Below are 13984 nucleotides of genomic sequence, written 5' to 3'. Positions count from 1 at the left end.
TACACAACCCAACCAAGCCGCACTGCTTCTTAACACAGCGCGCATGCAACCCGGAAGCCAGCCGCACCAATGTGTCGGAGGAAACACCGTGCACCTGGCAACCTTGGTTAGCGCGCACTGCACCCGGCCCGCCACAGGAGTCGCTGGTGCGCGATGACAGGGATATCCCTACTGGCCAAACCCTCCCTAACCCGGACGACGCTAGGCCAATTGTGCGTTGCCCCACGGACCTCCCGGTTGCGGCCGGTTGCGACAGAGCCTGGGCGCGAACCCAGAGTCTCTGGTGGCACAGATGCCCTTAACCACTGCGCCACCCTATTTTCAGTCAAATTAACATGTGTAAATATTTGTCTGAACATCACAAGATTCAACAACTGAGACATAAACTAAACTGGACAAGTTCCCCAGACATGTAACTAACAGAAATGTAATAATGTGTCCCTGAACAAAGGGGGGGGGGGGCAACATCAAAAGTAACACTCAGTATCTGGTGTGGCCACCATCTGCATTAAGTACTGCAGTGCATCTCCTCCTCATGGACTGCACCAGATTTGCCAGTTCTTGCAGAGAGATGTTACCCCACTCTTCCACCAAGGTACCTGCATGTTCCTGGACATTTCTGGGGGGAAAGGCCCTAGCTCTCACCCTCCGATCCAACAGGTCCCAAATGTGCTCAATGGGATTGAGATCCGGGCTCTTCGCTGGCCATGGCAGAAAAACTTACATTCCTGTCTTGCAGGAAATCATGCACAGGACGAGCAGTATGGCTGGTGGCATTGTCATGCTGGAGGGTCATGTCAGGATGAGCCTGCAGGAAGGATATCACATGAGGGAGGAGGATGTCTTCCCTGTAACGCACATTGTTGAGATGGCCTGCAATGACAACAAGCTCAGTCCGATGATGCTGTGACACACTGCCCCAGACCATGATGGACCCTCCACCTCCAAAAATCGATCCTGCTCCAGAGTACAGGACTCATTCCTTCGAAAATAAACGCGAATCCGACCATCGCCCCTGGTAAGACAAAACCGCGACTCGTCAGTGAAGAGCACTTTCTGACAGTCCTGTCTGGTCTAGCGACGGTGGGTTTGTGCACATAGGCGACGTTGTGAACTGTGATGTCTGGTGAGGACCTGCTTTACAACAGGCCTACAAGTCCTCAGTCCAGCCTCTCTCAGCTTATTGTGTACAGTCTGAACACTGATGGAGGGATTGTGCGTTCTTGGTATAACTCGGGCAGTTGTTGTTGCCATCCTGTACTTGTCCCGCAGGTGTGATGTTCAGATGTACCGATCCTGTGCAGGTGTTGTTACACGTGGTCTGCCAATGCGAGGACGATCAGCTGTCCGTCCTGTCTCCCTGTAGCGCTGTCTTAGGCGTCTCACAGTACAGACATTGCAATTTATTGCCCTGGTCACATCTGCAGTCCTCATGCCTCCTTGCAGCATGCCTAAGGCACGTTCACATAGATGACCAGCGACCCTGGGCATCTTTCTTTTGGTGTTTTTCAGAGTCAGTAGAAAGGACTCTTTAGTGTCCTAGGTTTTCATACATGTGACATTAATTGCCTACCGTCTGTAAGCTGTTAGTGTCTTAACGACCGTTCCACAGGTGCGTGTTCATTCATTGTTTATGGTTCATTGAACAAGCATTGGAAACAGTGTTTAAACCCTTTATAATGAAGATCTGTGAAGTTATTTGGATTTTTAAAAATTATAATTGAAAGACAGGGTCCTAAAAAAGGGACGTTTCTTTTTTTCCCCTGAGTTTAGTTAAACCAACTTTAAAAGCTCCACCTACAACTATTGTTCCAAAATATTGCCCATATTGTGCAACTGACATTAAACTGTTGGAAGCTTAGCCATTGATTTCCATGTAGTGGGACAGCTATGTTTTGGGATTGTAACTTATGTGATAGAAGCATGAAACCCCACAGAATCCTTTTTCCAATAACGCCACCAACCAACTCAGTAGGGTCTTATTGGATCAATTTTGCATGACCATACCTGTATGAAATTGTCGTGTGCCCAATATTATCTTAAAATGTTCATGCTGATGTGGAATACACAAACATGAGCCAGGTGTGCCAGATATATACATTTTTCACAGAATTGTTGCAAAAACTGTCTGAATCATTGTTTATGAAAATGTTTCCATCCTTAATTGTAATATTTCATCTTCAAACACTTAACATGGATTTTTTTTTTCCATATCCTACAAATGTAGGATCTTAATTTGAGCCAGTTTGCTACAGCAGGAATATAATCCTGCAGCAACAGGACATGTGAATTATTATGTGGATTATAATTAATGGCAGCTTTTTTGTAGGGGTTGATATATTTTTCATTAGGGAACGTTTTGGGACACATTCTTACAACAATTCTATGAATAATGTATATATATATATATATATATATTCACAGGATATGAGCCAGGTGTGCCAGATATATATATATATATATATCTGGCACACCTGGCTCATGTGGTTGTGTACTCTACATCACAATGAACATTTTAAGATATTACTGGGCATACTCCAATTATATTTCATACAGGTATGATCATGCAAAATTGATCCAATAAGATCCCACTGAGTTTATTGGTGGCCATGTTGGGAAAAGACTTCTGTGGGGTTAGTGTGTGAATCCTGTGAATGCCCTGTATCTACAAATCTTTTTAGAACCCTGTTCTAGCAGTGTGTGTGCAATTTGATGCGTCTATCACCGAAGTTACAATCCAAAAACATAGGTGTCCCACTACATGGGAATCAATGGCTAAGCTTCCAACAGTTGCACAATATGTGCTATTTTGAAACAATGGTTGTAGGTGGTGCTTTCAAAGTTGGTTATAGTATATATATTTGAAAGATAATTTCATGACCTTTCAGAACCACTTGTCTAACAAAGTTGAAACTGTATACGGGTTTCCTTTTGTATTTTTTGCAATTTATACAAGTAATTCTGAAATGTACCCTAGAGGTCAAAAGGTCAAAGTTCTCTTGACCTGAACATTCCAAAAATGTGTCTGATGGATAGCTGTGAAGGTAAGCTTTCCAGTGATATATGATTAAAGGGTATATGTGAGCAATAATTTGTTGTATACTGACATTGTTTGTCACAGTAGAAGTAATTCAATCTGCTTTACAGAAACGTGGCTCAAGCAGGACAATATTTATTTTACCTTAATTTTTAACTAGGCAAGTCAGTTAAGAACAAATTCTTATTTACAATGACGGCCTACCAGAAGGCAAAAGGCCTCCTGCGGGAACGAGGGCTGGGATTACATTACAGGATATTGATTGATACACTGTTATTGATGTGGACATTGATGGATACACTGTTATTAGAGCAGACGGAGACTAAACAACATTACATAAATCAATAGGCGAGGGGCTATGTATCTTCGTAGATAATACTTTGGCCACGCAGTGTAATGTGATAGAACAAATGTGCACCAGAGACTATGAGACACTCATTGTATCATTCAGGCCATTCTATCTACCAAGTGAGTTTGGACAGATTACCATTATTCTGGTCTATGTGCCTGGACCTAACAATAAGGAAGCTGCTGACAGGATTACAGACTGTTTCAATGCTGCGCTTTCACGATCAACTGACCAGACAGTATTTGTTCTTGGAGATTTTAATGCGCTCTCCCTCTCCGAGCACCTCCCCACTCTTGGCTTTCCCGATCAGCTGATCGAAACAGTACGTCACCTGTCCAACTCGCATCCTGGACCAGTGTTATGGCAACGGAGATGACGCATACACGGCAGTGTCCGGAGCACCCATCGGGAAATCAGATCGTAACGTTATCCATCTCCTACCCGAGATACAAGCAGCAGGTGAAATGCAGAGAAATCCATTCAGGTACGGACAGAGGAGAGTAGGGAGGAGCTCAAGGACTGCTTTGACATCACATACTGGGAGGTGTACTTTGACTTGTGCAGGGATCTCCAAGAGTTTACAGACAGCATTACATCATACATCCAGTTTTGTGAGTATACTGTCATTAACACAGAAATTGTTAGAGTATTTCCCAACAACAAGCCCTGGGTGTCTAAGGCATTGAAAATGTGCCTCACTTAAAGAAGTTTGCATTGCTGAAAGGAGATGCTGGTGCTGTAAAGGAGATGTCGGTGCTGTAAAGGAGATGCTGGTGCTGTAAAGGAGATGCCGGTGCTGTAAAGGAGATGTCGGTGCTGTAAAGGAGATGCTGGTGCTGTAAAGGAGATGCTGGTGCTGTAAAGGAGATGCCGGTGCTGTAAAGGAGATGATGAAGCTGTAAAGGAGATGCCGGTGCTGTAAAGGAGATGATGAAGCTGTAAAGGAGATGCCGAAGCTGTAAAGGAGATGCCGAAGCTGTAAAGGAGATGCCGAAGCTGTAAAGGAGATGCTGAAGCTGTAAAGGAGATGCTGAAGCTGTAAAGGAGATGCCGGTGCTGTAAAGGAGATGCCGGTGCTGTAAAGGAGATGCCGGTGCTGTAAAGGAGATGCCGGTGCTGTAAAGGAGATGCCGAAGCTGTAAAGGAGATGCCGAAGCTGTAAAGGAGATGCCGAAGCTGTAAAGGAGATGCCGGTGCTGTAAAGGAGATGCTGAAGCTGTAAAGGAGATGATGAAGCTGTAAAGGAGATGCTGGTGCTGTAAAGGAGATGCCGGTGCTGTAAAGGAGATGATGAAGCTGTAAAGGAGATGCTGGTGCTGTAAAGGAGATGATGAAGCTGTAAAGGAGATGCCGGTGCTGTAAAGGAGATGCTGAAGCTGTAAAGGAGATGCCGGTGCTGTAAAGGAGATGATGAAGCTGTAAAGGAGATGCTGGTGCTGTAAAGGAGATGATGAAGCTGTAAAGGAGATGCCGGTGCTGTAAAGGAGATGCTGAAGCTGTAAAGGAGATGCTGAAGCTGTAAAGGAGATGCTGAAGCTGTAAAGGAGATGCTGGTGCTGTAAAGGAGATGCTGAAGCTGTAAAGGAGATGCTGGTGCTGTAAAGGAGCAAGAAAATGAATTCAGGTCAAAAATGTGGAAAGATAAAAAGGACTGAAAGGATAAAGTGGAGCAGAGGTTCTGTCCAGCCAATCCAAGACAAACATGGGAAGGGCTTAATGCAATGAATGATGGGAAGAGAAAAGAGAACAATAAAATTGCAGACTGTTCATCCTTTGTAAACGACCTTAACTGTTTTTATGGAAGATTTGACACTGTCAATTTTAAAGTCGAATGTAAACAAAAATGTGAGAGCATCCCCAAATCCTCTCCTGTCCAGATAACGAGGTGGCCTCATGCTGGTCACATATTAAGCCACACAAAGCGCCGAGCCCAGACGGACTACGGGGTAAAGTACTGAAGAACTGTCCATAGCAGATCAACTGGACCCATTCCAGTTTGCCTATAAGGCACAGAGAGGGATTGAGGATGCTACCCTGACCTTGATGAACATGGTGGCTCGTCCCCTTCAACATGCTAAATCATATGCACACCTTTCATTTATTTTACTTTAGTTCATCTTTCAATATAATGCAAATACACATACTGCTGAAACGACTACTGGACCTGAACGTCAACGGAGGCCTGGCAGGTTGGATCAAGGACTTATTATTAACTGACTGCCCACAGAGGGTCCTCATGAATGGGGCCCTCTCTGATGAACAGGCCCTGAACACAGGGGCACCCCAGGGGTGTGTCCTTTCACTGTTGTTGTTCTCCATCTACACTAACAAGATGAAGATCCAATGAAACAATGTGAGCCTTTTCACGTCCGCTGAAGACATGGTTCTGGTGGGAGTGTTTAAAAAAGAAGAAGATTGGGGGACAGATATTTTAAACAACCTTCAAGAATGGTGCCGGTCAAGTGCCCCTCACATCAATGTGGAAAAGACAAAGGAACTGATCATCAATGGCAACAACTTGCCAAGGTCCCAAACACTCTCTCTGAACAACCAACCAGTGGAGGTGGTTGAGTGTTTCAAATACCTAGGCACACAAATTGATAACAAACTGAGTTTTACAGAGAATGCAGAATGTATTTTTTTTAAAGCAAGCCAGTGCCTGTTTTTAATGAGGAAATTGAAGGGGTTTCGGGTCAGCCAGGGTGTTCTGAAGAGGGTGTACAGCAGCTTGGTGGAGAGCATCCTCACATTCTATATGACCGTCTGGTAATCTGAGCGTGAGGCGCAAAAGCAAACTGAACAGAATAGTAAACATAGCCAGGAAAGTAATTGGTCGACCGCAGGCACATTTGCCCAGTCTGTTCCACAAGGCAACCAAAAAGAAGGCACTGGCTGTTGTTGGCGACCCCTCCCACCCTCTACACCCTCAGTTGGAGAGGCTGCCCTCTGGCTGGCGCTTCAGAATGCCCAAGGCCAAGAAGAACGTTTTCAAACATTACATTGGTTGCTTGTGCTGTTGGTCTACTAAATGCAGAGTAAATTGTATAAGTATATGTACGTATCTATCCAGTGCAGTTGGGACAGCGGCCGGTTGTGAGTGAATGTATTGATGTCCTCTATGTTGATAGTGTCTGCAGTATGATGGACTGACTGGTTTAAATGTGATGTGAGAATGTATTTGTGTGTGATCATTCTAATTTAAGCTGATACCTTATTCTATAAGGTAAAATCCCTATGGGTAAAATGGATGTGATGGAGGGATGAAATAAAGAGTGATAACGTAGAGGAATCTCCCATTGCTGCACTGATATCACACATTTTCCAACTCTGGGAACATAAACCTTCAAGAAAATCACTGTGGGACATCGTCACCCCAAGTGAGCCTGAATTTCAGGGTCTGGCCCATGGACTTTAATGGGTATTAGTGGAATGGCAGACAGAGACACCGGGTGACCCGTGTAACTTTCTGGTCTGGGCATCTAATGTCTGATCGTGTGACTGAATGACTTGTGTTGTTCTTTTTATCATTTACAGTGAGACAATGACTAAAAAAAACGTTCTGTGTACAGACTTGACAAGCAGAGGCGATGCATCAATCAGTGTTGTTCAGAGCCAGATGGGGAGGTTCAGAGATGGGCCAACCTCGTCCTTCCCTTCATTTCTGAGGGGTGGGACTCCATCGGTTTCCCTAAACAACAAAGCCCTGTTGATTAGCCAGGTTCCTATCAGTGTTTCTCTGTCTGGGCATCTTTGGTTGAGGAGGACACAGTTACTCACACATGGGACCTAATATGAGCACTGCCATCATGAGGCTGGGCCAAGTCACAAGCCCCCTGTCTATTCTCCTTCTCCCTCAGTCTCCATCCTTGTCCTTCCTCTGTGCCCCTCTGCATTCATCCCTCTATCCTCCCTCCCTTCCATCCCTCCCTCCTAGTCTCTCCCTCTCTCCCCCTCCCTCTGTTCCCGTCCCTCCGTGTCTGTCACTGACATTCCTCTATCTTTGCATCACCCGTGACACTTCCTGCTACTAGGACAGAGAGAGGGCTCAGTTAACACAATCACCACATCAGAGCCTCTCAGTTGGGAGTACACACACACACACACACACACACACACACACACAAACACACAAACACACACACACACACACACACGAGTATGGAGCCTCCATAGATGTCCTCTAAGGGTGAACATCTATTTAAAGTCATCCTCCAGTCTCCTTGTCACCTCATTTAACATCTGACTTATTTAACAAAAGGCACATCTCAATAGGTGGTCCCGGTATGACATAACATGGCACAAGTGGGGGGGGTGGTGGGAGGGGGTCTTGCCCCCTCTGTTCTCTATTGCTCCTCTATTGTTCCTCAAGCTAGGGGGGAGGCTGATGACATCCCATCTGACCACCAGACCAACTCCTTGAAGTAAAAAAAAAAACCCTATCCACACATACGTTTTGACCCTTCAGTTTGTGTCTTTGACCTAATTTATAGTATCGCTGGAGGACGTCTTTAACAGTGATCTATCAATAACATGATCCTCCTCTGGTAAAGTCAACTGACATCATATCACTGCTAGCGACCATGGAAAGCTATGATGTCACCCTAGACTGGCTTGTAGCTGCTGGTCAGTTGTCAACCACAGGGTCAACCACAGCAGAGAGGAAGAGGCAAAGCGAGACGGCTGACTCCGCCCTAAAATATGTCAGCTTGAAAATAAAGCGTGAAGCAGAGGAAGCTGATTTTTTTGTTGTTCACATGCGTATCTGCCCGCTCTTATTCAGCTAGAATGTTCCACTTTCCCGACAGCTAGAATGTTCCCGACAAACGTTTACTTCCATTTTTATAGCGGAGACTCCAGGTATCTTGTCAGTATATACCTTAGACCATATTTGATCCATCCTGGATGCAGACACGAACTGAGCTCATAGATACGGTGAGGGAATAAAGTATTTGATCCCTTGCTGATTTTGTACGTTTGCCCACTGACAAAGAAATGATCAGTCTATAATTTGAATGGTAGGTTCATTTGAACAGTGAGACAGAATAATAATTTTAAAAATCCAGAAAAACGCATGTCAAAAATGTTAGAAATTGATTTGCATTTTAATGAGGGAAACAAGTATTTGACCCCCTCTCAATCAGAAAGATTTCTGGCTCCCAGGTGTCTTTTATACAGGTAACGAGCTGAGATTAGGAGCACACTCTTAAAGGGGGTGCTCCTAATCTCAGTTTGTTACCTGTATAAAAGACACTTGTCCACAGAAGCAATCAATCAATCAGATTCCAAACTCTCCACCATGACCAAGACCAAAGAGCTCTCCAAGGATGTTAGGGACAAGATTGTAGACCTACACAAGGCTGGAATGGGCTACAAGACCATCGCCAAGCAGCTTGGTGAGAAGGTGACAACAGTTGGTGCGATTATTCACAAATGGAAGAAGCACAAAAGAACTGTCAATCTCCCTCGGCCTGGGGCTCCATGCAAGATCTCACCTCGTGGAGTTGCAATGATCATGAGAACGATGAGGAATCAGCCCAGAACTACACAGGAGGATCTTGTCAATGATCTCAAGGCAGCTGGGACCATAGTCACCAAGAAAACTATTTGTAACACACTACGCCGTGAAGGACTGAAATCCTGCAGCGCCCGCAAGGTCCCCCTGCTCAAGAAAGCACATAGACATGTCCATCTGAAGTTTGCCAATGAACATCTGAATGATTCAAAGGACAACTGGGTGAAAGTATTGTGGTCAGATGAGACCAAAATGGAGCTCTTTGGCATCAACTCAACTTGCCATGTTTGGAGGAGGATGAATGCTGCCTATGACCCCAAGAACACCATCCCCACCGTCAAACATGGAGCTGGAAACATTATGCTTTGGGGGTGTTTTTCTGCTAAGGGGACAGGACAACTTCACCGCATCAAAGGGACGATGGACGGGGTGATGTACCATCAAATCTTGGGTGAGAACCTCCTTCCCTCAGCCAGGGCATTGAAAATGGGTCGTGGATGGGTATTCCAGCATGACAATGACCCAAAACACACGGCCAAGGCAACAAAGGAGTGGCTCAAGAAGAAGCACATTAAGGTCCTGGAGTAGCCTAGCCAGTCTCCAGACCTAAATCCTGAAGAAAATCTGTGGAGGGAGCTGAAGGTTCGAGTTGCCAAACGTCAGCCTCGAAACCTTAATGACTTGATGGAGAAGATTTGCAAAGAGGAGTGGGACAAAATCCCTCCTGAGATGTGTGCAAACCTGGTGGCAAACTACAAGAAATGTGGGTTTTGCCACCAAGTACTAAGTCATGTTTTGCAGAGGGGTCAATTACTTATTTCCCTCATTAAAATGCTAATCAATTCATAACATTTTTGACATGCGTTTTTCTGGATGTTTTTGTTGTTATTCTGTCTCATTGTTCAAATAAACCTACCATTAAAATTATAGACAGACCATTTCTTTGTCAGTGGGCAAACGTACAAAATCAGCAGGGGATCAAATACTTTTTTCCCCTCACTGTAGAGGGCAGGATCATTCTTCATTGGATGCTCTGAATTGGTATTGTTTTATAAACAGGTTATCTAAGTTGACAACAATTATTCAAACATTGGAATTTAAATCTGTGCTGGTGAGAGCTTCTTTTGGAAGACAACTTCTATGAGGGTGTGTTTTTGGCATATTCAGGTTAATCATAATTCCATTGTGAAATGGAAATAAAGTGAGCATAATGGTACAGGTTAGGCACAGGTTTGGCATGTGAATACACATGTGTGATGCTCTGTGTGGGCCTGAATTGAGATCACTCGGCGCGTGGAATGTGCGCTGTTGTCAGGAGTAGGTGCGGGCGGGCGTCACAGGTTGTTCACTCAATGTGTAGCCTACATTCTTTGGCCAATTTCAGTGCAGAAAAAATGCAGTGTGTGACAGTTAAAATCAAAACGATACCACGAGTGGCACCTGCTGTTGCCTACAGTATATATCCAAACTAACTGAGACCAAAAGGCTGACATCATTTCAGTTTCAGAACACCATTATAGCCTAACCATGGCGCCCTGCAAGTTTCTCTCCTCGAAAATGAGAAACAGTTCTTATAAGTCCTCAATAAGATTGTCATCCACACAGAAAAATGGCCAGTGTTGATTTTTCAGTGTAACATTTCTAGTGTTGATTCAGGAGTTAAATTCACTCTGCAAGAGTGTAAATTAACCCCCAGTTTTGGTGTTAAAAGCCTGTTTTACTTTGGAGTAAAACAGTCCCATCAAAACCATGCCCATCCTTTTCACATTTCCCAGCATTCTCTATTGTAGAAAAAAGTATTGTTTTTAATATCTGTTTTTGCATGTACATTGATTGATTGATTGATTGATTGATTGATTGATTGATTAATCTTATGCTACACAAGGATAAATATAATACATTTTTTGCACCTGTTACTGAAATTGTTGTTCCAGTTCAATTCGTTTAGCTTTTCTTCTTATAAACTTTCCTAACGCTGACAGTCATTCTGAATGCTGGTTGCTGGTGAACAAAAAATTTCAACAGTTGGATATCCTAACTCTGAATTCCAAAAGAAATTATACATCACTTGCCTGATGTGGCCTGTAAACCAGGAGTTTAACACCACTGTGCTAAGATTAAACTAGGCCATCAAAGTAAGGCCTAATTATAGAAATATCGTCATAGAGCAAAGTTAGTCCAGTTTACTCTAAATCGTGTTTTACACTATAGGTATTGCATATTAATCTACAGGAGGGCTATGCAAAGACCAGTGGTGGAAAAAGTACTCAAATGTCATGCTTGAGTAAAAGTAAAGATACCTTCAAAGAAAATGACTCAAGTAAAAGTCAGCCAGCAAACAACTTGAGTAAAAGTCTAAAAGTATTTGGTTTTAAATATACTTAAGTATCAAAAGTAAATTGAATTACTCAAATTGACCTAAGTATCAAAAGTAACAATATAATCCATTTCAAATTCCTTATATTAAGCATTTTTAAATTGCCGGCTAGCCAGAGGCATACTCCAACACTCAGACGTCATTTACAAATGAAGTAGGTGTTTAGTGAGTCCTTCAGATCAGAGGCAGTAGGGATGACCAGGGATGTTCACTTGATAAGTGTGTGAATTGGACCATTTTCCTGTCAAAATGTAACAAGTATTTTGGGTGACAGGGAAAATGTATGGAGTAAAAAGTATATTATTTTCTTTAGGAATGTAGTTTAGTAAAAGTTGACAAAAATATAAATAGTAAAGTAAAGTACAGATATCCCAAAAAACTACTTAAGTAGTACTTTGAAGTATTCAAACACCACAGTTAAGTTAATTTGAACACTTTTAATGTTGAATGGGGAACACCGCAACAGAGTTAAATCTTTTAACAATCTCCAAAGTGTTATTTTATCACCAGTTCAGTGGGACTCATATGTTCACTGAAAACACACAGTTAAATGTACACAACTGATTTTGCTGTGCAGTGTGAGGAATGAATATGTCTGAGACCCAAATTGAGACAGTCTCTGAAGAGTATTGGCATGTGTCTGGTGCTTGTTCATGTTCACACGCTAATGTAATCACAACCCACTGTAGCCTATCCTACTTCTATTCATTACCCACCATCCTTTATCCGGCGGCTCCATGTCTAGTGTCTGTTGCAGAGACATTTTAAGTGGATGAATACACATTATGAACAGTGCAATGGAAAGCTCCAGTGCTATTATATTAGCCCAGTGGTTCCCAACCAGGAGTCATATAACCCCTGGGGGGACTTGGCCAATCCACAGGGGTGACTTGAGAAGACTCATGAGACCATAGGCCTACTGGTAAAATGCACGAGGGGATACTTCAGGGGTGCTCCAGGCAGAACAAAATATAGTTGGTGTACAGTAACCAAAATAGGCGGGGAACTACTGCATTAGCCGATGGCTTTTTAATTTGAAGCCTGGCTATTTTATGCAAGTGAACTAAGGTAAACAAATGGCTCAGGTAAAAGCAGGTATTGTGTGAAACAGATCTGTTAACCTAAATCGTTCAGATAGATTTTGCCAGTGTTATCATTACATGTAGCCTCAACCATCCCTTTAAGTAACTAATCTATTTTACCTTGATGATGCTGCTCCTGCGTGGGGCTGCCCTCACTGCCTCCAGGACGATGGTATCGTTGTCCTGGCCAGGGAGGATGACTCCGCTCCGCCTTCCCGTCCTGGACGCTCTCGGCGGTATGATCTCCGGAGCTCCATCGTCGCACAGTCCGTCTCCATAGCGCTCTTGGTCCGACATCTTCTCAGCAGTTACAGGCTATAGAAAATCACTAAATTCGACGTATTATGGGTGCCATTTATTTACATATAAGTGCACGGGTAGGCTATGGAGGGGTCTGCTGCGCCTTTCCAAAAATATGAACTACGGAACTGGACTCCAGCGCACATCTGGCGAGGGCTGTTCCGTTAGACCATTAGAGCCGCTCCGGTCAGGCAGTTGGGTAGGCCTAGGTAATTACTTCAATTTCTTTAATCACGCCTAAATCCATCACATCCAGTCTCATGTTCGCTCTCCAGTCTCCACAAAGTCGACCTGACTTGTATGCTGTCAGGACTAGAATCAGAGGATTGGGGAACACCCACCACAGACACTCGATAATCTGTCCTGTTGTGAAATCAAAACACCACTGACACGCACCGACTTGAATGCAAATTGGTTTAAAAAAGGGTTTACCCGAAAACACTATTCCCGGGGGATGTGTTTTTCACGCAACAAGTCCCAACCTCACAGATTGGCAACAGTCCTGTATGCTTCCAGCGATGCTACCTCACACTCAATGATAGATTAACTTTGGGAAGAAGAAACTTCGCATAAAAATCCTTAAAACAACACACGTATTTAGGTGTAGTCTTCCAGGGTAGCCTAACCTTCCTGCTCAAAGAAGCCAACTCAGTCTACCTTACCATCCAACAGTTACCAAAGTGCAAGGCAGTCAACTTTACGCTGTGATATATGTTGTTATGGGGATAACAAGATTTATCTCCCATAGGTCCGTACATTGGTTAAGCTCTCAAAGTACACTGAGCTGCTAAACACTTTAGTCGAGTCTGCAACAGATTTTGACGAGAATAACGAACACAATTGACAGCTGCGCCGCCTCTTGTCCTCCCCACCTCTCTCTGGCGTTGCTCCTCCCACTTATTCTAGAAATCATAATTGACGCGCCAAGCAACCAATACACATGGGTATTTGGCACTCGTAGCTCCAAAACGCACGCAGTTGACAAAACAATGCTGGATGGGTGGAGTCAGATGTCGCTGGCTCTGGAATGCCTCATTCTGGAAGCGTACCACATGTTCTGGTCGCGAGGAGAGGGCTAGGGTCAGCGGACCCCAAGGAAAGGCAGGAGGGACTCACTAGAGTGGGACACATTCACGGCTGGCGCCAGAACGAATAAGTTGCATGGGCATTTGATTTTCATTCCAATGGGGGCTAAGGGTTTTTCCAGGGGCTCCTGCCCCCCTGGTCACTAAGGGGTCCGACCCCCAAAAAAGGAACTCAGTCAGGTCTTAACTAACTATTGAGAGTAAGAATAGTAGGATACAGATGCAATAATAGGATACAGGTG

General features: G+C 44.0%; 1 protein-coding gene across 1 annotated transcript in view; it reads right to left on the bottom strand.

Annotated features, from left to right (window-relative positions):
* LOC135547617 (inactive phospholipase C-like protein 1) overlaps positions 1-13528 on the bottom strand; it is a 119502-nt gene extending 105974 nt beyond the window's left edge. Inside the window, 1 exon segment of the mRNA XM_064976775.1 lies at positions 12478-13528. Coding sequence (XP_064832847.1) covers positions 12478-12654 — 177 coding nt within the window. The 5' untranslated portion in view covers positions 12655-13528.
* Positions 13529-13984: the final 456 nt, after the last annotated feature.

Source organism: Oncorhynchus masou, chromosome 10 (assembly GCF_036934945.1).
Source record: "Oncorhynchus masou masou isolate Uvic2021 chromosome 10, UVic_Omas_1.1, whole genome shotgun sequence".
NCBI lineage: Eukaryota > Metazoa > Chordata > Actinopteri > Salmoniformes > Salmonidae > Oncorhynchus > Oncorhynchus masou.
The sequence above is the reverse complement of the archived record's forward strand: the minus strand, read 5'-3'. Positions and strand labels throughout refer to the sequence as shown.